Raw genomic sequence first — 23,425 nt, forward strand, 5'->3', positions numbered from 1 at the left:
ATATACTTCCTATGTTCATAGGATTCGATGCGCTCCTGATACCTCCAAGCAACAGAGCAATTGAAACTGCTAATTACAGAGTACAGTTACAGTGTTGTCAAGAGCAACGTTTACTATAGGTTATTCCCCTACGCCTAAATCACGTGAGATATCAGCAACCGGTTAGCGATGAGCGCAAAGGACTACAATATTCCTGGTAACAAGCTGGCATTAGATTCTATAGCGAAGAAAAAGAATATTCTATCAGGGAAGAAGCTTGTTGATGTAGCAAAGCAAGCGCCTGCGCCATCAAAGGACTGGTGCCAATTGATAGTGACCGAGCGAGGCCTTGTCTGTAGAAGATGGAAGATCAGCATCAGGGGTATATCTCATGGCGGTGGGCCGTCCCCAACAGAAGTCGCGTTGTATTTCTTTGATGAATTCCAAATGGATGACTCCATTCAGAGAGAAATAGAACAAGTTTATGGCACTGAGACCCTGGAGCAAGTTATAAGGGTGGCTTGTGGCCATATCGATCGATTGTGTAGCCTGCCAGAGAAGACAGTCACTAAGATAGCTTCTTACCTTGACCTGCAGTCCATTGTGAAGTTCGGGCAAGTCAACCACTTCCTACGACAGATCAGTAACTCTAACATGCTGTGGAAGGACATCTATTCCCATCACTGTGGCCCACCTTCTGAAGATGTTAAGATGGTTGGAGATGAACTGGGCTGGAAGAAGGTGTTTTTCATGGATAAGCTACAGTTGCAGAAGGAGATATCAAGGCGACGTAAGAATGTCCAGGACAGTGCTAGTGATACAAGTTCATCATCTGCGACTTTGTCATCCTCCACTTTAGCTTTCATAACACAAAGCTAACTGTGTGTACATATGTGTGTGTGTAAAGTGTAACCCGTGGTCACTTATCCTCCTTCACATTGGTCTATTTGCACTTTTATATAATGCCAAAAATTTTGATTACTACTGTTGCTATGCGAGTACATCCAAGTGGCGTTATTTAGGACGCAATACTGGTACGTGGTGTGTACGTGTACGTGTGAATGTGTGTCAGCTGATAACTGACAAACGTTATTCGTGGTCGGAATTAGTTTGTGTATTGTTTATATTAGTGGGAAATTGATAGCCGGCGTGTCGTATGGATGGAACAATCTTCCGTTGCTGACCAACCTTCCCACTCTAAGAGGTGAGAATTCAGTGACCATTATGAAATCGAATACGCAGGGAAATGTTCTCTTTCGGCCACACATACATGTTTGTACGGAATCCTGTTTGTACTTTGTTACAAAATGTTAGGCAATTCACTGCCATGCTTTTGGCCCGAAAACATTCGCTTTATGTGGTCACGCTTGTAAAATGACTTGACATATTTGTCGTCACCCAGGAGAACTGCCAGGAAAAGGACACGTGCGGACTCTACACTGGCAAACAAAAGGTAATCAGGCCACCCACAAACCAACCTGTTTACCATGTACATGTGGTTTAATGTTCCCTTATTCAGATCAGTGTCTGATACTGCTGTTGTTGCTTCCAACTGTCCTACCAGCCCTATCCAACCAAGGAGGTCGGAGAGACTCTTGGCATTAAAGAACAAGGCCAAAGAAGTCGGTAGTTCACCACAGAGCAAAACTACATCAAGTAAACCTTCCAAGGAAGTAAACAATTCCAAAGGAAACCATTTAGGGGAGAGCAGTAAGGAGAGTTCAAAGATTGACGAGACTGATACTGGTCCTAAGAAGCAGTCACCTGGTAAAAGAATAGCTAAGAAGTCATCTTCAGAGAGTGACTTAGCACCAAAAAGAAAGAAACATAGGGCAGGGTCTCCTGAAGTGAAACAAGATTTACTCAAGATCACTATTCAAAGGGGCACATCTAAGTCTGCTTCAGCAAGCACAAAACAGGCACTAACTTGTTCAAAGAAAGACAAAGGGAGCAGTGAACCAACCACACCCTCCACCAAAGAGCAGACTACTTCACATAAAGAGAGAATAAAAGACAAAACTAGTAAAACCTCACATAAAGGAAAAGGTACATCAACCTGTGCTGTCGGACCTCGTCAGCTACGAAAGTTAAAGGGCAGAAACTTACCTGCAGAAATGTCCAGTGATGAGTAAGTATTGATCAAATGTTGTCCAGTGTTAATTGTGTGTATGTTACAGGAGTGATGGGGAACAAGCATCTGGAGGTATGGGTAAGTATATAGACCAATTTGTATTGTGAAGTTTGTCTATACTGCCTAACTTGATGCCTAGAATCAAGAGTTCATAATATTTGTATGGGATGGTATCCTGTACAAATATTATGAACTCTTGCTAGTATCAAAGTAGTTGGTGAAGAAGTAGTGCTTAGGTAAATACTTGATCCAGTAATTTAATTTATCACATTCATGGGGTCCATACAGAAACTCATTCCCATAATCAAAATGATCATAACAGTCTATAAATACAGCACACAGTCACCCAGTGGTTATATACAGCCAGTGATTATATTAAGTCTGTCATGCACCACCAGCTGATTAGTGTGATGTTAAGACAGCAATAACATTGATATGAGGCTGTGTACATTAATGATTTTGCTTGATACTTAGTGTAAGCTATACAAGACACAAAGAAATCCATTAGAGCCTGGGTCATTTTACTCCTTGTCCAGCTATATTCATACAGTAGTTTTTTGATGTCACAAATTACATACCAGCAAACAGGAAAGAACATGCCTGCACATTAGTTGACATGTTTATGAGCTGTTGTTTGTTACTACAGATCATAGTGCATTGGGCCATGCTCTGTTGGGCCTGGAGCTGAGCAGTGGAGATGGTAACAGTGAAGATATGAAGAGATTACAGTGTAAGGGTGACATACATGAGATCTAACAAAATGTTTGTAATACACACTGATATAAAATAATGAGCTTCTGTTCAAAACTTCTAAACAAACCCTTAAAGAATACAATAGAGACAAATTTTGGTTTCAATAGGTCTGGCTCTGCCAACCTCTAAAAGAGGAAGACCCTTTAGTATAGCTAAAATGGGCCGAGCTCCCACTGTGTTATTACAACTTGTGTTTTTCTGTTGTGCAGATCTCTTGGAGGCTCGAGGATTGCCGCCACACCTCTTAGGTGCCCTCGGTTCTCGGATCCCTACCTTTCTACACCGATCTAGCAGCAGTAACTCCAAGGCTCAACAGTTGTTGGCAGGAATTGAGAACACTGACGATGAAAGTGTACAACTACAATCAGTGATTGAAATGTGCCAGGTATTTTGAACAATGCTGATTATACCTTGATTGTTGTTTATGATGTCTTGATCATCATACAGAGAGCTTTATGGGTTGCTACATTTATTGCATAATTTTGTGTAGTAATCCTCAATAGTTACAATGGGGAATTGTGATGATGTATGAACAGTTGTGCCTTATACATCATGAGTTTTAGAGTACTTTATATTTTGTACAAAGAGCATAGTTTTCTATGCAACACTACTTCATGCATGATACCATCTGTAGTGTGATAACTGTAGTCTATTTTTTTAACATGATCCACACTCATTACTTCATCCCCAGAAATTCTAATCATCTTACCCACTGTCTTGACCATTACCTCTTGTTAATGTTAACTGTTATACTATCATATATACTATTTTGTTGTTGATCATGTACAAGAGAATTATCATCAACGTGATATACCATTGATGTGGTAGGTGTTTAATGAAGCCATAGTTAGCATTGCTGATGCATGACATTAAGAGTTCTGTTGATACAGCAAAAAATGTTATTAGTCTATTACCATGTATCATCATGTGATGTCAATGGTGATAAGTTTTATAATGTACTACCTCTAGTTGCTGGTCATGGGTAATGAGGAGACATTGAGTGGCTTTCCCGTCAAGCAGGCTGTACCTGCTCTGGTGAGTCATAGAACTGACCGTGTACTGTGTGTAGTATGTGTTGTGTGTACAGATCAGGCTGCTACAGATGGAGCACAATTTTGACATGGTGAGTTTTCTGTGTGTGCAATAACTGTGCACTGTGTGAGGTGTTCATAATGTATGTGTTGTGTTGGTAGATGAACAATGCCTGTAGAGCACTCACTTACATGATGGAAGGATTACCTCGTTCAGCTGTTATTGTAGCCACTGCAGTGCCTGTATTGCTAGAAAAGGTGTGTTGAGTATAGTATGGTGTGTCTGTGTGTTGTAATGTTTTTATCATTATAGCTACAAGTAATCCAGTGTATGGATGTGGCAGAACAAGCCCTATCAGCCTTAGAAATACTCTCCCAGAGGCACAGCAAGTCTATTTTACAAGCAGTAAGCATACATGATGCACCTTTGAGACTCATAACGTATCACTGTTATCCATAGGGAGGAGTCAGCTCTTGTTTGCTCTATTTGGAGTTCTTCTCCATCACTACTCAGGTATGCAATGGGTGATGGTGGATCACATGATACCTGTTCCACAGAGATGCGCACTAAATGTGGTGGCCAACTGTTGCCAGTCTGTGTCAGAAGAGTGTTTCCAGTTTGTGGCTGATTCACTAGCCATCCTTGCTGCCCGCCTACAACACCAGGTAACTGTGTATGTACATCATTGACACCATGTGATGGGGGAGGATTGTACCATATTACAGTGTAAATTTTTGCAGGCAATATTTTGATAACACTAATTTTTAAACTGATTGTTTTTATAATCAGTGGCTGGGTTTTATTTGTTAGATGAGTCATCAACCATCAAAACTTATGGGCCATGAATTTCAGGATACCATCCCCCATAGATATTTTAAATGCCACCAATAATGATTACATAAGTTTGTTGTGAACTAAAAGAATTTTGCAGCTAATGAAATAACCATTGACTACAATGAGGTGCTGTCTCACTTGCAGGTGGTCCTATTAGCAAGGTTAATTGTATGATAATGCCCTGTAAGAAACCTTTTCAGGGGAAATGGTGTTAATGTCTTTACAAAAGAGTATCATTGTCATTCTCTTTGATGACCAATTTCACACAACACCTTGTTAACTACAAATGGTTTGGCTATGAACACATCACTAGTTTTCCATCTGTCTGTCAACACTACTGCTCCATTTGTGCCTTTATTTGCTTTTTTAAAAAAAGTGATTGACATAACTTTCTGCAGTGATAACTTTCTGCACAAACTTTCACTAGTGCAATTATTAATTTGCGATTATTAATTTTTTTTGCACTAGTTTTCAAATTACCTACTTTCTGTTATATCCAACACTGTAAACTCTGCAGTTTATCAGAATTCAGAGAAATGTATACCTCTCATTAACAGGACAACATAAGTGGCCAAATTATGCATCTAATTACTGGTCGTATTAATGAGGTCATAAAGTATATACTTCATGTGGGTGGTGGTCTTATAAAATAGGTAGCTACTGGATAGGCTAGGCTAATTGATCTTCTAATCAGTTGTGATGTTGTCACTTCTGTAGGATAAGAAATCAGTGGAGTCATGTTGTTTGTGCTTCTCAAGATTAACTGATAACATGTCCAAGAATTCGGTTAGTGTCTCTACACACAAAATAGTGTTTACTGAGAGTTGTGTACTGTTGTAGAAACTACTAGAAGAGATGGCCTCTCATGGGCTGTTACAGAACATCCAGCAGTTGGTATGTGTGGTGTGCCACAGTGTGAGGTTGACTCACTTCACTGTGTACTGTTGTGTGTAGCTTGTTGTGTCACCGCCGGTAATCAGTAGCAGTGTGTTTGTGATGACACTGAAGATGCTATCAACATTGTGTCAGGCTGTTGGTTCCTTGGCTGCTCAGCTGATGAAGCAGAGTAAGTTTATATAGTAGAACATACTCTCAGGTAGAGACAAACGACATGACAGCTTGAATGCCTCAAATAAAGAAAATTATGTCTTACTTCAATTGTCACTTCTTACCAAGCTAATCTCCAAATAAATGACTCCTTATGAATTTAAATATGATCCTAATTTTAATGCAAGTTTTCCATGGTATAACATCTATTGAGATTTTCAGTATGTGAAACTCCAGTGAACAGTATGTATTATGTGATCTGCTAGCAGCCTCAGTGTTGAGAAATGTCCTCTATATCACACACAGATATAGCAGACACACTGAGGTATCTGTTATTGGGTCCACCTGATGGTACACAGGAGAATATGGAGGTGAGTTATGTGCTGTGTTTGTGGTATGCTTATATTACCCATCTAGCTTGCCCTCCGCTCTCCTGGGGAAGTCTACGAGATCATCTCTTTAGCAAGGTATTATTATAGAAATAATGGTTATCAGGGTTGGAAATGAAAGTTGCGGTTACAAGTATCCATGTTTCATCGGACATAATGCTTCACCTCATTTTACTATGGCGTATAGTTTGGTACTGTGTAGTATCATTGCTGTAGGCAGAAAAGACAGTGTCATGTCATTGTATCAATAACCGGTGCACAGCAGAAGGCATTACAAGTCACCTTTTATATTTTAAATGGTTTGTTGCTTTGTCTGGGTGCTGCATCCAAAAGGAAGGTAAAACATTTTCCAATGACTAACACAGAAGTAAAAGCCCAAAATGGCGTGACTTAAGCTTTGCTAGTTATCTAGAAGTGTTCCAATTCAGCTATACACTTAGTTACAAGTGACACCAATTCCAGTTTCAACACTGAACGATGATATTAAAATTATGGCTATTTCTATACTCCAGTAATGTAATACATTCACAAAAGTTCCACTGTAATTACTGTATGAAGCATGTCTGCCACGCTCAGAGTAAGTGAAACAGGGATACAGTGAAACCTGTGCATAAAGGACACCTTGGAACCTGATTATCAAGGACACTTCATCAGTTTACATACAAAAGGATACTTTGGGACCAACTGTCCCAAAGTATCCTTTTGGACCAACTGTCCAGATTATGCAAGTGTCTGATTAGCAGGTTTCACTGTAGCTTCAAAAGGATTTAACGCCTACCATATGGTTTCTACTGTGTATGAAATTATCATGTGTGTAACTTCCTTTTCCAATGCTAGTAAGTGTTATTATATCTATGGTATTATTGGTATGTGTGTGTGGGTCTGTCTTCACTGGTTGGTTGGAATTGAGAGACTTTCCCATACATAGTAGGACTCTCTCTCTCTCTCTAAAAAAAAAAAAAAACCTTGCCACAATTACAATTAGTAGGATTGTCTGCTTTCAGAGATGTATGTACCAAAATCTGTCTTTATTGTGGAGGTGTTTTCTACATGTCCTTAATTTAGACAGTTTGTTAAGAGAAGTTCATTACTGGACTAAACATGTAGTGAACACATTGTTAACATGAAACAGTCATTGTTAGTTGTTATAACACGAGAGAGAACACATGTTCATAACTATTGTTTGTTATCTGTGTGTATCACTACATCATGACTTGTGTCTTCATCTAGTGAGCTGTTACCTCAGATCCCCAATGATGGTAAGATTATGCAAGCATGTTATGGATCATGTGAGTTAGCACAACAATGTTTACAGGGTTATCAGAGATTGGTGAGATCCTTGGTGAAGGAAGAAGGTACCTAACTGAGGTACAATGGGAATGGCAGAGCAATGAAGGAGAATGGCGAGAGTATGCTCCTACTGAGAGCAGGATGATAGAGGTGGGTGTGACTTCCTGTTGTGTGCACACTAGGGTTGGGCAATATTTCAATAAATCGCCAATATCGCATAAGCAAGTGCTTGCAATACCATTATCACATGTATTTTGCCTTCACAATATTATAGCATAGGCAATATGTATCGCATTTCACAATAATTATCACATTTATCATCTAATTTTTATCTCTCCTAGGCCTCATATTTTATACAGTTCATGCATACTATTGCTAACTGTGTCAATTGGTTAACTTGTTAGCAAAAAAGTTGTGTTTGTATACTAATTCTCAGTGAAAACAAGCAGTCATATGGACTTTTCAAACTATGTGGTTGTGTTTCAATTTTCACATGCAGTATTGCAATAATCCCATTAAATGACTCGTGCAATAACCGCATGTCATAAAATTCAATATCGCCCAACCCTAGTGCACACCTATTTGAGTCCCTCCCCTTTGCAGGCTGGTTATATAGCACATGAGGAAGAAGTGGGGATAGCAGTGTTGGGACGTCCCTACATTGTAGACCTGGTAGCAATGAGACAGGTAAGGTTGTGTGGTGTACTAGTAACTCTAAGATCTGGTACATGGTTTGATTACAAAATTAATGTTCAAACAATTTTACCTTAAATGTCCAAGTTTTAATTTCTCAGGAAATAGGCCCATTATTAAAACAAGCTAGCAGTGTGACAGTACTTCATAATGTGTATGTATGCATGTATATATATATATATATATACCACTTTAGCGTGGGCGTTCAAAGGCGCAGCTCGGTGTTTAACTCGCATATTGCCCGGGAAATATCATGGGAAAGCGGTTTGCCAATGACTTTGATACCCAGCCAGTTCAAAGAATCGATGCGCTTTGACTCGTTATATTGAGCGACATAGAGCTTTGTATTGTGGGACTCGGTTTTGTAGAGGTTGCTAAGCTTAGTACATAGGCTAAGATAGAGTAGTTGGTTGTTACTAAAGGATAATGAAAATTGTTTGGGCGATTGTGGATGCGTATTTCTACCCACCGCGTATCAGCCTTTGAACAGACCATGGAACAGCAAAGCTACTACTGCTACGTTGAAATAGGTTAGTAACTTACAGTTCTAAGTACTTAACTTAATATAATAACTTACTTACTGTCCCAATAGCGAAGTTAGTTGGCTTAACTTAGTATAAAAATGGTAACAATATAAACTCCATCCCACAATTGCAAGTTTTCTAACATTGCGTGTTGAAGCATAGTAACGTATGGACAACGTTTTGATGGCTATTAGCCCACGCTATTAAACCACAATCGATCACTGTATAAAACAAATGGGATGAGTTCTCGTTAGTTCTTTCACCTATTAGGTGAGTACGCCCCCAAGTGATATATATCACTTGTACCATGGCTGCTTGGGATTTTGCTGACATATACACCCGCAGCCCTCGGGCTTTGGGTGTATATATTCAGCAAAATCCCTCGCAGCCATGGTATAACTATTACATATATATATATATATTAATCATGAGAGTTTGGGCTTTTCTGGCCGAAAATATCACGCTAAAACCAGTCTCACCTTTATGGCGCCTTAGCAGTATTGGTTAGGTATAACCAAGCCCAAAAGTGCCTTCAGTATGACTTCAAATGCTTCTGTTACAATTCACTGGAATTTTTTTCTGAATAACTGACTACCTGGACTGACAGACAGTGGCGTAGCCAGAGTTTTCGCCATGCCTGGGCAATGGGTGGGCAAGCCATTTCCTATGTAACACACGTACACATGCCCATCTTCATATGGACATCAATATAACATTTTTAAAATGCATTATGTATCATCCTACACTACTGTATGCAAGATGACTAATATCAACCTAATAGAAGCGAACGCCTAGCTAGCTATTGGCCTTCTAACACATTACATACATCTAGCTACATGTGTCTTAATACCAGACTACTAAGATTCTTGAATTAAAGCACGAGGCGCTCTATCACGTGATGACTAATGCTCTGCCACTACAGTTGTTAGCCTAGAAAAGTGGAAACAAAAAGAAAAGAATTGCTGACTGAACAAGTACTCCATACCGTTTGAACTGAGCAGTATCCACACCGATAGATGGGTGCTAATTTCACAAACACCTCTAGACTGCTTTGCCTCCCGAGTTTTGACCACACCAATGTAAACCGTCCAACCCACTATAGTGAAACCAATTCTTTGTCCTTCACTCCTTGCCACAATGCTGCGCAGTTTTTTGTAATCACGTGATCTTGCTTCTATTTATTGCCTCCTCTATTTGTGCACAATCAAGTTACTCGGAGGGAAAATCCCTTGGATAACCCCATCTCTGTTTAGCCAAAAAGAAGGAAACCATCGGCGAAAATGGCACGGTGAGTGTTGTATAAGTTGTGCTATACTTATTCTTGTACAGTGACTAGTTAAGTAACATTAGCAAAATCTCGAGCTATCCAGCCCACGTCTTTATAATTACTCTAGGAGCTGATGGTAGGGCAAAGAAGTCTGATGCCCGGGCAATGCCCTGGCTTGCCCGGGTTTGGCTACGCCACTGCTGACAGATGCCGCTATAGGCTTCATTTTTTCAACTGTCAAAGTACATCACAGGTGCCTATTGACATATCACAGTATGTACAATGCATGCATTATGGACTCACCTGTGTCCTTTTATTGGGATCATGGCTTAAATAAACACTCGTATAACATGAAGTTCCAAGCCATATGTTTTGCATTTAATGATATTAACTATATCTTTGTTGACAGCGTAAGGTTTTGAATTTTGATTCATGGTAGCGTAGCGAGATGGTTTCCGTACCCCATTATTCAGGTATGTTTTGTTGTGAATGGGTTGATTTCAGAGGTCCTTCTCGTAGTGTTCTTCATTTCTAATATGCTATGTAACAGGCTGAACATAACTGAATAACGAAGCGTAATAGCCATTTCAATATTTCAGTAATTGATAGTCAGTTCTCTCAGTCATTATGGTGTATAGTGTTTTGAGGGCTGTTGTGTAGAGTGGGGAGTATCTGAACGTCAGTTAACAAAACATTATTCAAACACTGACATGACTGTTTAGAATGCCACTAGTGAATGTTCTATTAGAGTAGGTGTGCTCTATCGGAGTGGTTGTGTGTAATTGTGATTTCATGTATATTTCAGCTACTCATCCCATTAGTTTAGACAATCCTCTCTGCACACCTTAAAACCCAAATATACGCTAACAAGTGTACCCAGCCACCGCTTATCCTTGAATTATTGTACTATTAGTTTAATGAGAACACTGGTAACTCTCGGCACATTCGGCGAAGTACACGACCTGCTGAGAAGCCAGCTAAGCAGAAGACAACACAGAAAGAAGATGACAGGATGATTATCGTTACAGATAATCCCACAGCTCTGATTGGCTACTCTCAGGTACACAGCTGCACTTGATGGTATTTGTAGTGATGTCATCCTTGGTAGGCATTATTTGGAGTATTGTATGAAGTGTACAATTCAATGGTAAGTGATAACTGGTGTTATATTCCATTCTTAATCCCCCACTTTGTCATCAGGCTGGTCCTACAATTCGTCACAACTGTTTAAAAGCAATTCTGAAACTGTTGTACTATACTTCGTGAGTGTGTAAGCTTGTGTTGAAGCCATATTAATCATACATACCCACAGGTCCGAGGTTCTATATGAACTATTGAAGGAGATCACTGTGTCAAGGTATTTTGTTTGTATCTTGATTGTTGATTCTTCTTGATCACTAATGATTCTTCTTGATATTTATAATTATTCTTATAGTCACATTTCTACCATGCTACTGTCACAAGACTACAGGTAGGTGTTGTGGACACGGAATAGTGGGTGTGGCTAAATTACTGTTGCATTGCAGGATTGTGGTTGGTGGGATTCAGATGGCAGAAATCTTGATGAAAAAGCTACCAGATGTTTTTCATGTTTACTTCCGACGTGAAGGTAAGGAGATTAAACTAAGGAGTGTTTTGAATAACATGGGAGTTGATATCAGTATTGTTTTTAGCAGTACAAACAGTGGCTTTAAATTTCATCACACAAAATGAAAGTACATTACAAGTATGACATAATGTCTATTAACTTCATTTACTAGTTTTGTAAGTACACTGAATGAGGCTCACATGAAACTAGTAATTAACACTTGAACACTATGAAATGAGACGTTAATTGTGGAGCTAATGTAAGGAAGCCCTCAGCTAATTTCACCCTCCAATGGTGCTACATCAGATTAAATTATATTATACATTTAATTGTAAGGGAACTCTGTCACAAGTGGTGTTTATGGCTTTACAAAACACACCTGTGTAAATATACTGTACGCAAGGAAATTTTGACGTCAAAAAAATTTGACGAATCAGTTTAGTTCGTCAAATTTAAATTCGTCAAATGTTTATAAGTGCCCTTAAAAGTACAGGTTTTGCCTACAACTTCTTCATTTTCGTCAACATTTTATTCGTCAAATCTGCTGAAGTCTGAATTTGTCAAATTTTTTTGACGTCGAAATTTCCTTGCGTACGGTATAGACTAGTTTGTGGAACCCAAGCTAACGCAGTGGTCTCAGATTTGACTTCTTTAGGCATTGTTCATTGCATTGTTTCTGTAATTGTTTTAATTGCTGGCTTTTTTTGGAACTACGAGATGATTGTTGTTATTATACAACTTTTCAAAACATTTCCAACACCAAAAAAAATGTATATTTATCTTGGCATCTTTTTCTTCCCATCAGGTGTGATGCACTCTATGAACAAGTTGACTAGCATCCCTTTGAAGGTGAGGTCCCTAGAGGTGTTACTACCTGTCACTACTGTCTTGTTGTGTTACAGAACTTGGCTACTCCTAGTAGAGAGATCCGACCACCCCTGGACTCCTCCCACTTACCAACTCCAGCACCTCTCCCCCAGCACACACCCCCTAAGGGTGCAGCAAGGTATTGTGTATAGAAGATGTACCTCCTCATAATGGTCGTTTAGGCCATATGTTATACTATCAAGTGGTCCCTCCATTGTGAAATGACTGTTCTATTATAGAGCTGAGCGATAGTACAACTATCACGATTGATATAAACTTTTTTTTATCACAATAACGATAGTATCACGATAGTACTAGCAGTTATCAAAGACACTTAACCAGCACATAAATAATCCAATTACATACCACGTATCTGCTTTTTTAATAGTTGGTTGGTAAACATTATTATGTATTACAGTTGTAATCTTTGTTGTGCATGATTATCATGTTTGCTTCTGTTATACATGCTTTTTAACTAAGCACAGGCGTGTTTATTATATCGCAATAGTATGATTGTAGACTATCGTATCGCGATTGTTACTCACTATCACAATAATCAATAGATCGCAACTATCACTCAACTCTATTCTATTAGAGTATTTTGTCGAGGTGTTCATTCTATTAAAGTAATTGAACAGGGCTCTGTTTATATATGAATGGACTTAAACTGTTTCAATTATCTGAACACACTCAGGAGCAAGATACATAGATTATATAGCGTAACTATTAAGGGAGGTGTTCTATCTGTACAAATAAATCATTAAGGTTAGGGCTGAAACAAATCCTCGGGTACTCAAGGATTTTGGTACTGTGATAGTAAATTGGTATTCATTACTCTTGACCCAACTCATGTGATGCATTTGACATCATGAAATGAAGCCATAAAGACTGTACAGTTTGATTGGTGTAATTTAATGTACATTATACCAATGTCCGTACTTTAATACAGTGTGTCTATCATTGTTGTTACTCGAAACTTTAAGATCCAGCATAAAATATGTCACATGAGTTAGTATTCGTGATGATGAGTACTTAGTCAAATGACATTAGAGAGTACTCGATTACTAAAAATCCATGATTGTTTCAGCCTTAATTCAAGTGTACCCACAACAAACACGACTCATTTTATAGTCGCAGGCTCACTGAGATACTTCGTCGAGGAAGGAGAACACTGCGCAAGTCTCTTACAAGAAAGGGTCAGTCACAAGATGAAGACTCTTCCCCTCCGGTCCTTAAATCATCACATACCTCAGAACCAGTAGCCACCTCATCATCATCATCATCATCCTCAACAACTACTGAGAAGGTTAGGAGGAGGTTGTTAACACTGTTGGTGAGGTTTTCCCCCCACAGCAGGTAGCAACAGTAGCATCTACTAACACTAGTGGTGCCCCATCTCAACCAACACCAAAAGAGAAGGTTCAAAGATGGATACAAGCACGAGGTAGGGATGTAATTCTTACTTGAAAATTGGTCATGCTTACGTTGTGTTACCGTTGCAGCTCAAGCCTTCTTGTCTGAGTGGTGTACAGGAGATGAAGAATCACATCCTGCACTTGAGGTGTTGAAGAGACTGCTTAAAACAAGTGACCTCTTGTCCCCTACGGTGTGTACTGTTGCTTGTGCATTATCTGTAGTTAATTTGTGTGGTGTATATCTGTGTGTACATCTAGTGTACAAGTGTGTGTGTGTGTGTCCCAATAGTTACCAACATCATTACAAGCACTGAGAGAACTACACTGTATATTAGCAGAGCCCAACTCCAGTGTGTCATCATTTGAACTACTCCACTGTAACCTCCTGGATCGTCTCTACAGGTCAGTCACCATCTTAGTACCCTAGTCATCACTTACTCCTTCCCTACCACAGCTTTCTCACCACTGATAGTCCATCATGTGTTCTGCCACTAAATGTGAGACTGAAGCAATTTCTACACATCTTCCTCGGCTGTCCGGTAAGTTAATAAGATATTTTGGAAGGTTGTAAAGCTAGCAGACCCTACTATATTACATCAAAAATAATGGGATCTGAACCCTGAAAGTAACTTACAGAAAGTTAATCTGGACCTCCATCTATAAATTATCTTAAGAAAATATCTGTAGTTCTCTTCCCAAGTTTTTCATACAGTATACTGACTGTTACCATATTTGTTTGTAGGAACAGGAGTCAGCTACTTCATGGGTAGGTATCGTCACAACAGGTTGGTGTGGTCATTGTGTGTGTTATAGGAGCCTGCAGAGAGGGTGGGGCTGAGTACACTGCTGCAGAGGCTACATGGATGTGTCAGCCAACTGGAACAGTTTCCAGTAAAAGTGCATACACTACCCGGAGTAAAGTGAGTTGTAAAATCATGAATTGTGTAGTGTGTAGTAGGAGTAATGTGCGTGTGTGTGTGCATATGTGCTTGCTTTTAATAAGGAGGTTACTGTAAGGATTACCTCTGTTTGGAGTGATGAATAGAGAAGTAGAATGTCTACTTAGTAGGCATGGTTCATTTTTGGACCTCGGTGTAGAGTGTTGTTGCCTTAGTATGACTAAGGTATATTGCAGAGCCCTAACCACAATCTGCCATGAGGCAGAAGGACATTAGCTTATGGTGGTCTGCTATCAAGGTCCAGGATGTGTGTGCTCAGTGTGTGTATAGGTACCTAGTGTTTACTGCGGAAGCAAATGCCTAATTGACCCTGCAGTGTTGGGGTCTGTCATTGTGGAACTTCAGGTTCCATGACTTCTCTCTGTGAGACCTCCTACAGGTTACTAGCCCTGCCTTAGTAGGATTTGTCTTCACAAGGTACAAGTACCTGAGTGGTGCACAGGTATACCTATGACTAATGAACCTACACATATGCATCAAAAGTAAGAATGATGCCAGGCATGCCCTAAAATTAATCTTTCATCTCCATCCCAGTGTTCAGTGTTGGCTTTGTGTGTGTGTGTGTGTGTGTGTGTGTGTGTGTGTGTGTGTGTGTGTGTGTGTGTGTGTGTGTGTGTGTGTGTGTGTGTGTGTGTGTGTGTGTGTGTGTGTGTGTGTGTGTGTGTGTGTGTGTGTGTGTGTGTGTGTGTGTGTGTGTGTGTGTGTGTGTGTGTGTGTGTTTCATGTATCCACCTACACTTCATCCAGGGGGTCACAGTCTCTCAAGTTCTTCAACACACATCAGATCAAGGTGATCAGTACACACTAATAATATCATTAGTTATTGTTGATGATGATATAGTGTCAGTTGGAGCGTCATGTCAGTGATACAGTGTCCCAGTCATGGAGGGGTGGACCAGTCAAGGTTGATCCTCTAGCTACCATACAGACTATAGAACGATACATGTTGATCAGAGGGTATGGTAAACCAGCCACTGCTAGGAGAGATGATAGTATGGGGTGAGTGTTTGATCTTGATTATCATGTGTTTGATCTTAGTGACCTTTTGGTTCTGATAATCATGTGTTTTATCGTGTGCTTGATCTTGATGATCATGTTTAACCATGTGTTGTCCATGACAGGTCTGATGATGAAGATATTGATGAGAGAATGGTATGTTGATCGCTTTGATTTAAAATAATTGTGCTACAATAATTATTACCCTTGGAGGCAATGTGAATTTTAAATAATTGTTGTACTTGTTTGATCAATTGTTGACTGGTTGATGTGTTTATCCACACAGCTCAGCCACTTACAACAACACGGCTCCTCTCGGTGAGTGTACACTAGTGTCATCATTAGGAAATGATCTATCTCCCCTTTACCTGTAGCCACTGTCTAGAGATCTTGTACAATGATAAAGTGTTGCCCTACCATCTCACCGTGTTCCAGGCACTGCGTCATTTTGCTCTGGAGGGAGAAAGTGAAGAGGAACTGAACCCGCTGGGACGGGCTAGTATTTGGACCAACACTCATGTCTTACAGTATGTGATGATGTAGTCTAGTGTGATGTGTTCATGTATGCACATACACACATGTACACTACATACACATTATCATCTATCCTTCTATTTGCTAGTTACCGACTATGCAGGGAAGGAGAATCCTCTACAGACCAAACACAGTCAGCCAGCAATGTAGAGGCAACTAGTGGAGTAAGTATCATACCACTACCTCCACGACAGAAGAAGAGAACATCATCGATTGGTAAGAGCTCCTCAAGTTCCAGACTGTTGAGGTCAGCTAGCAAGGAGCAGGCAGCAACTAGCTCAAAGGATACACTAGAAACCAGTAACATTAACAGTATTAGCAGTAAAGGTGTGGTGTGCGTGCGTGCGTGCGTGTGTGTTGGATAGGGTGATTTGTGTTGTAGATTTTTCTACTCTCCAGATTTCAAATTAGTTGCTATTGTCACCTCAGAAAGGAGTATAGTGGGACCTTCATTATCTGATCACTTGTTTCTAAACCATAGCTACCTCTTTGTGCACATCTTTTAAAATGCTTATAGTATCTCAAAAGCATACATCGTTTTTTTTTTTTTTTTTTACAAAATTAAATCCTGGCGACTTGCAGCAAACCAACATGTGCTTTTGTTTGTTCTTTAAGGTACTGGTATATAGGAAAGACTCACTGAAAAGTTCAGCTACATTCCTGTCAAAACAAACCAACTTTGGTGTTTTGTGCACCTCCCTTACCCCTAGTTATCACTTTTAGATGCACCTTTTGGTTTTCTAATCTATTTTATCTGCTAACTGTTATGCTCAGCATTTACACATAGTCCGTCTAGCATCATGGCTCTTAGCACAGAGGGCAGGTACCAACGTAATCAGTGTTGGGAGTAACGCGTTACGTAATATTATTACTTTTGTGGTAACTAAGTAATGTAACGAAATACGCTATAAAATCGGGTAATATAACTCGAGTTACTTTACTTACAAATGTAACGCGTTACCTATGTAATATAGTTACTGTAATGAGCGTAATATTATTACTACTAGTAACGAAGTTACTAATCTCATTAGTAATCCACTGAGTAATGCCTAGCCACAATGAAGTAACGAAGCCTACTGAATGAAGTTTATTCACCAGCTTCTTACTTATAACCAAGATTTGCACATTGTCCAACAACGCAATCACGTCACGTGATAAAGTGGTAGTTTCACACGTGACAGCTTACAGGTTTTTGCAATTGAATTCAGCGACTTTGCAATTGAATTCGTCCCATTTGCAATTGAGTTCGTCGTTTTTGCAATTGAATTCGTCCCATTTGCAATTGAATTCGTCCCATTTGCAATTGAATTCGTCCCATTTGCAATTGAATTCGTCGCTTTTGCAATTGAATTCGTCGCTTTTGCAGTTAAATTCGTCGCTTTTGCAGTTAAATCCGTTGCTTTTGCAGTTAAATTCGTCGCTTTTGCAGTTAAATTCGTCGCTTTTGCAGTTAAATTCGTCCGTAACAAGAATGGCAGCTGGAGCAAACACGAAAACATGATGTAGCAGCTGCTACAAGAACTTGTTCAAGTACAACAGTAGTAAACAACTCTTTATAAGGCAATAATTCTTCCTCTGCAGCCTCTCCAGCAACATTCCAAACTCTACTATGCCATTCGCGATGGGTGTGGTCACTCGTGAGCAAGTTAATTAACTTGTCAAACAGCTATCAACTTTGCATACTACCAGCTTCATTTACCTTCTAGTGTCTCAAGTGTAACTCTCCAAGGCATCAATAGTTCATCTCTTAATGAACGGGTTGGTTTCTTGGAGCCGTTTTGTTTATGACGAATTGTAATACAAACGCGACGAATTCTATTGCAATGCCAACGAATTCAATTGCAAAGGCGACGAATTCAATTGCAAAGGCGACGAATTCAATTGCAAAAACTTGTAAGGCTGTGGACACAAAGCAATATAATATGTAATATTATTATAGTTACTTTATTTTATGGGTAATATGTAACTGTAACTAAATAGTTCATTTGCACGTAATATGTAACTAGTTACTTTTACAAAGTTACTTGCCCAACACTTGAACGTAATACAGTAGTAATATCTAGCATTAAGCTACATCATCTAGTTATTCAAGATATTCAGATAATTGAGGCCCTACTGTACTTAGCTTTTAAAATCCTCTACCAATTTAGTGACTTCAGTGTACTTCTATATTTTCTCCACTGTTTATATTATAGTAGAATTTTCTGTTGTTAATGATTATATGTGTATTGCAGCAGCTCCACCCACTCCTAGCCCCTCCCCACTGCACAAAGCTATACATATTTGCACCACAACTACTCCAGGTATGTATAGCCATACCCTTTTTGTTTGCATGATCATTCCAGCCCCTCCTCCCTTTCTAGCTCCAGAGGATCCCAGTGTACCTGTGTTGGCATTAATAAGATTATTATATGTTCTCAATCAGCATTGGACAGATTTGTATCAAGTGAGCTGTTTGAAGGGTGGGGCTCACTGTATGCACCAATCACAGGGCATAGCTGCCAGTCCCATAGTTCCACCAATAGAATTCATCAACCAGAAATTGTCAGCAAAGGCTATGAGACAACTACAAGGTGTGTACTGCATCACATGACATCATGTGAGCTCATGTGATATCACAGATCCAATCATCATAATGACTGGCAACATTTCTAATTGGCTGAAGGAACTTGTGATCAAATGGTGGGTGTGTATAGGGTGTGTAGTATGACATGATGTGTTCTATTGTGTAGTCCATTCTTGTTCCCATTTGAGTGTCGACAATTGTTGTTTTACTCCAACACATTTGATAGAGACAGAGCACTACTCAGACTACAGGTACTGACTTAGTATGATATGCACGTATGCCATTTGATTGGTGCACCCTTCGAACCATTGATCCAATGCAGTACATTCGTTGATGAATATATTAACCGACCTCTGGTAATCTTTTGGTCAATTGATTTCACAAGAAGCCTTCAACTAATCATACGGTACAATAATACTGTATGTTAGGGATCATGAAGCTGTGGGCTTTTCTGGCTAAAAGAATATCACCTTAAAATCAGCCTTACCTTCATGTTGTCTTGGCAGTATTGGTTAAGTATAATCAAGCCCAAAAGTGCCTTCAGTGCTACCTGAAACACTTCCAAAAAGTTGCTACAAAAGTTTTAAATATTCTATTTAGTGGAATTTTGTACTGACTGACTGACTGATTGATTCCTTCAGACAAACATAACTCAATAACAGCTAAGACTACCGGCTTGATATTTTCATGTCACTTCAGCCCTACTGGTGCCTTTTGGCATACCGCAGTATGTACAATGTATTGTTCATGGACTCACCTGTATCCTCCTTTGTGTCCCATCATCTTTGCTGACAGCGTAAGGTGTTGATTGACCTCAACTGTGTGAAAGTTAGCTTAGTAAACACTGCTCCTTCACCAAACTGGTGTTGTACGCCAGATTGTAATCTAACAGTTAACATGTTCCATTAATAAGATAACTTATTGTAATGATGTATACAGGAACAACAGCCTGACCTAGCTAACCAAGATGAGAGAGTCACTCCTCGACTAGACAAGAAGAAGGTATGATATTAACACCTTCAGAAAGTGTCATGGTGTGTGTTGTGTAGCGTTGTGTGTCCCGAGATGACCTATTATCACAAGCTGAGAAGGTTATTAATGACCTCGGGGCCACCAAGAGCATATTAGAGGTGTACTATGAAGATGAGGTAATAAAGTGTCATCATTTATAAACATGTCACTATATACCTTGTGTTAGGCTGGTACTGGGCTGGGCCCAACTCTGGAATTCTTCACTTTAGTATCCAGGGAACTACAACGTGCTGATCTTGGTATTTGGCGTGGTGATGACTGCCCCTTACCAACTGGCAGCAAGGGTATTCCCCTCCTTGTGTGTTCACATGATCTTAACTGTTGTACTCCCACAGGTGCCTCAAGCAATACACAATTTGTACATAGTCCAGTTGGACTCTTCCCAAGTAATCATATTGTTTATTATAAAGACTATAGCTTCAGTACACTGTATAGGTGTGCTGGGTCCTAAGACACCTTCAGATGTTGTGGACAAGGTGTGTGCCAAGTTCTCTTTCATGGGAAAGTTTGTGGCAAGAAGTTTGATGGACTCAAGAATGGTCAGTTAGTGTACATGTGACATTATCACATTACCCACACACTGGTGGTGCTCTAGTTGGACATTCCATTCAGTGAAGCATTCTACAAGTGGATATTGGGAATGGAGGACACATTTACTGCACAAGATTTACAGGTAATGAGGGAGTGACTGTGTTTTGAGAAGAGTGGCTATCATGTCTTACACAGCATGTGGACCCAGTGATGGCCAGGTCATTTGCACAACTCGCAGAAGTTGCAGTGAAGAAACACAATTTAGAAAGAGATTCCCTACTGGTAAGGCTACCTATCAATACTTCACCATGTTATGAAGTATTGTTATCATGTTAGTCTGGTAAAGCATTAGTACTAGGAGTGGAGAACCTCACTATGGAGGGTGGTGGTACTATAGAAGATCTTGATCTTGACTTTACCTTACCAGCATACCCTGACATAGAACTAAAGGTAATCACTGAACCATTGTATTGTTGTTACTACTTGGTGTGTAGTCTGGTGGTAAAGATATTCCCGTGAACATTCATAATCTTGATGAGTACCTTCAAGTAAGGTCACTCCTTAGTCTAGTAGTGTCAGTGTTAGTTGTTGTTCTAATAGTTGGTGGTGTACTGGACGTTAGTTAAAGGTGTGTCAGCACAGTTTGCAGCATTCAGGGAGGGCTTCAATTCCATCTTCCCCATCTCCTCTCTACAACAGTTCTACCCTAGTGAGGTGGGTAGTGTTTAGTGGAAGTGTTAAGTCCTTATAAGGTTTACATGATGTTGACTGTAGCTACATCATAAATCACATTACACTACACTAAACTTCAATGAAATGTGATGAATTGGTAGAGTTGTGTTGTCAGAACACTCACAAACTCTTTCTTTGTTACTTTAACAACACCTAGTTTTCCTAGCTTGTTACCAAGAGTTAATAATAAGAGAGGAGAGTGTCTAACACTGTATAGTCCTGTAATAGATGATTGCGCAGAAGTTAAACGGTTTCTTTTCCGTGTAACATAGGCTTCTAGTATTTGTTCATTTCCTTACCGCAATTAGTTTAGCCGCACCGTGATGAATCCTTGAGAATATTCGAAGACTGAACTAAAGACTGAACTGGTATGTACAGGGAACAGTACTCCTTCAATTGAAGAATGCTCAAAGGTAGGGTAACATGGCGACGCAGTGAAAATTCGAAGCGATGCTCTGCCTTCGATTCAGTGTTATTGGTTTCCCAGACATGCTCCCCCAGAGTTATCTTTGAGGTAACAGCCACACTTCTTTACACAACAGAGCGATGCTCTTCGTTTTGAACTTGAACATCGAGTTGAACGCATGCCCTTGTGTCTGGGATAACCCTTGTGGTTAAATGCGAAAATATACTAGCCAGTCTGTACATTACGGGGAAAGGAAGCCGTTTAACTTCTGTGCAATCATCTATTACAGGACTATATATATACGGCATTAGACACTCTCCTCTCTTATTATTAACTCTTGTTGTTACCAAGTGAGGATACTCTGACAACACAACTACTAAACTCTATCAATACCAGACCACAACATGTTTACTTAGTAACACTTGTTGTTATAACTTCCTCGGGTACAATAGATGGATCAGCTATTATGTGGAGCTCAGCACAATCGTTGGGATGCTCAGGAATTGGTTGAATGTTGTCGTCCTGATCATGGTTACACACACGACAGCCGAGCAATTAAATTTCTCTTTGAAGTCCTTAGTTACTATGACGATAATGAACAAAGAATGTTCCTTCAGTTTGTCACAGGAAGTCCCCGACTACCAGTTGGTGGTAAGTGTATTACACAACATGTAAGGTTTAGTTACATCATTAATATACTGTAGGATTCCGAGCACTTAATCCTCCACTGAGAATAGTACGAAGGAATGTTGAGCCTCCCCAGAATGTGGACAAGTTCTTACCATCAGTAATGACCTGTGTCAATTACCTGAAACTCCCTGACTACACTTGTGTTGAGGTGATGAAGGAAAGACTCCAGTTTGCTGTTCACGAGGGACAACACTCCTTCCACCTGTCATGAACAATGTACAGTATACACTAATATAACTCTCTGTAATTTGATAATCATCTTTCACTATCAATCAAATTATTTATTTGTCGCACAATTAATTCTTCAATATTGCTGTAATAATTTGTTCAGTGTCACAATCATTTCTTATCTGTGGTAACTTAGCTTGTGATGAAGTCACACTTATGACAAAATAATATCAAAAATACCAAACAATCACTTTTAATTTAAAGCTGATATTTCCTATAGCTAGTTTTCTGTGTAATTATCTTCTGAAAAAATAGCATTTTACCAACAAGTTCAGGTGTAAGCCTCTCAGTAGTTGGGGCAGTTCCCTAGGCCATCTCATTCTGGTTTTAGTGTCAACACCATGCCAGTTACACCACTGAACATTGTTCCTGTTTGCTGATGATACTTGTCTTATCTGTTGTGGTGATATAGTTATAAACATGTTCAGTGATATGATAATATCAAGGTAACAAGACACAAACTATACCACACACTAAAGATTGTGTTTCCTGTATGTTAGTATTATACAGAATGGAATCATGGTTTACATTTTTTCTTACCATCCTTGCTGTACATTTCATACAGTTATACATGTCAGTTACATGTAAAACTAGTGGTTAAGTCGGGAATCGAAGTTCCCTATGGCCACTGCTCTGTTTTAGTTATGTCAGCACCATGCCCCTTTATTCAGTTACACTACAGAAACATTGTTACAGTTTGCTGGTGACACCTGTTTGTAGTGCTATATTCACATGTAGGAAACACTTAAGATTGTGTTTCCTGTATGTTGTAGCAACAGAATGGAGCACGCTCATATCATTGCTGTATGAAAGGTGACATTTCATACAGATAAACACATTGGTATCACACATGTACAAGAAATACACCCTATGTTAAACAAGTGAACAGACCAGTCGACCTGTCCTACACTTATCCTCCAGAGATTAAGTACAGTGAAATGG

The 23,425-nt window shown here is 39.5% G+C and overlaps 2 protein-coding genes across 8 annotated transcripts; both read left to right on the plus strand.

Annotated features, from left to right (window-relative positions):
• Nucleotides 1–23: 23 nt before the first annotated feature.
• On the plus strand, nt 24–960 carry LOC136241364 (F-box only protein 36-like). Its single transcript, XM_066032560.1, has one exon. It carries the CDS (start codon nt 169–171, stop codon nt 856–858), a length of 690 nt encoding a protein of 229 aa, XP_065888632.1. The 5' UTR covers nt 24–168; the 3' UTR covers nt 859–960.
• On the plus strand, nt 906–22,555 carry LOC136241360 (E3 ubiquitin-protein ligase TRIP12-like). 7 transcript variants are annotated; one of them, XM_066032553.1, is made up of 59 exons: nt 906–1,013; nt 1,110–1,183; nt 1,382–1,432; nt 1,499–2,107; nt 2,157–2,188; nt 2,757–2,840; nt 3,073–3,248; nt 3,833–3,898; nt 3,951–3,986; nt 4,057–4,152; nt 4,208–4,300; nt 4,355–4,408; nt 4,453–4,560; nt 5,447–5,515; nt 5,570–5,623; nt 5,684–5,795; nt 6,083–6,147; nt 6,194–6,243; nt 7,396–7,424; nt 7,481–7,605; nt 8,059–8,142; nt 10,853–10,999; nt 11,048–11,086; nt 11,140–11,201; nt 11,252–11,296; nt 11,375–11,410; nt 11,466–11,548; nt 12,333–12,376; nt 12,430–12,533; nt 13,526–13,700; nt 13,748–13,838; nt 13,897–14,000; nt 14,099–14,211; nt 14,264–14,348; nt 14,552–14,575; nt 14,623–14,729; nt 15,516–15,558; nt 15,610–15,767; nt 15,890–15,920; nt 16,051–16,082; nt 16,139–16,291; nt 16,387–16,625; nt 18,533–18,601; nt 18,662–18,744; nt 18,790–18,871; nt 18,920–18,980; nt 19,031–19,115; nt 19,804–19,866; nt 19,914–20,012; nt 20,063–20,180; nt 20,232–20,282; nt 20,332–20,435; nt 20,492–20,569; nt 20,623–20,709; nt 20,764–20,877; nt 20,922–20,975; nt 21,028–21,141; nt 22,018–22,216; nt 22,270–22,555. In XM_066032553.1, the coding sequence occupies exons 2-59, from the start codon at nt 1,140–1,142 to the stop codon at nt 22,464–22,466; spliced, it is 5,610 nt and encodes a 1,869-aa protein (XP_065888625.1). In that variant the 5' UTR covers nt 906–1,013; nt 1,110–1,139; the 3' UTR covers nt 22,467–22,555. The 7 variants fall into 7 exon arrangements, with proteins under 7 accessions (XP_065888625.1, XP_065888626.1, XP_065888627.1 ...); XM_066032554.1 differs by having other exon boundaries at nt 13,526–13,590; nt 13,648–13,700; nt 20,063–20,282; XM_066032555.1 differs by having other exon boundaries at nt 13,526–13,590; nt 13,648–13,700; nt 13,751–13,838; nt 20,063–20,282.
• The last annotated feature ends 870 nt before the right edge of the window (nt 22,556–23,425 follow it).

This window comes from Dysidea avara, chromosome 12 (assembly GCF_963678975.1).
Source record: "Dysidea avara chromosome 12, odDysAvar1.4, whole genome shotgun sequence".
In the NCBI taxonomy this organism is placed as follows: Eukaryota; Metazoa; Porifera; class Demospongiae; order Dictyoceratida; family Dysideidae; genus Dysidea; species Dysidea avara.

What these genes read in the sequence shown, in the direction of transcription:
- LOC136241360 (XM_066032548.1), top strand. Translation starts at nt 1,140, where the DNA reads ATGGAACAATCTTCCGTTGCTGACCAACCTTCCCACTCTAAGAG. An exon ending in AGCAGGCTGTACCTGCTCTG is followed by an intron (nt 3,899 to 3,950) that starts GTGAGTCATAGA and finishes TTGTGTGTACAG; the next exon opens with ATCAGGCTGCTACAGATGGA. An exon ending in TAACAGTATTAGCAGTAAAG is followed by an intron (nt 16,626 to 18,532) that starts GTGTGGTGTGCG and finishes TGTGTATTGCAG; the next exon opens with CAGCTCCACCCACTCCTAGC.
- LOC136241364 (XM_066032560.1), top strand. Translation starts at nt 169, where the DNA reads ATGAGCGCAAAGGACTACAATATTCCTGGTAACAAGCTGGCATTAGAT.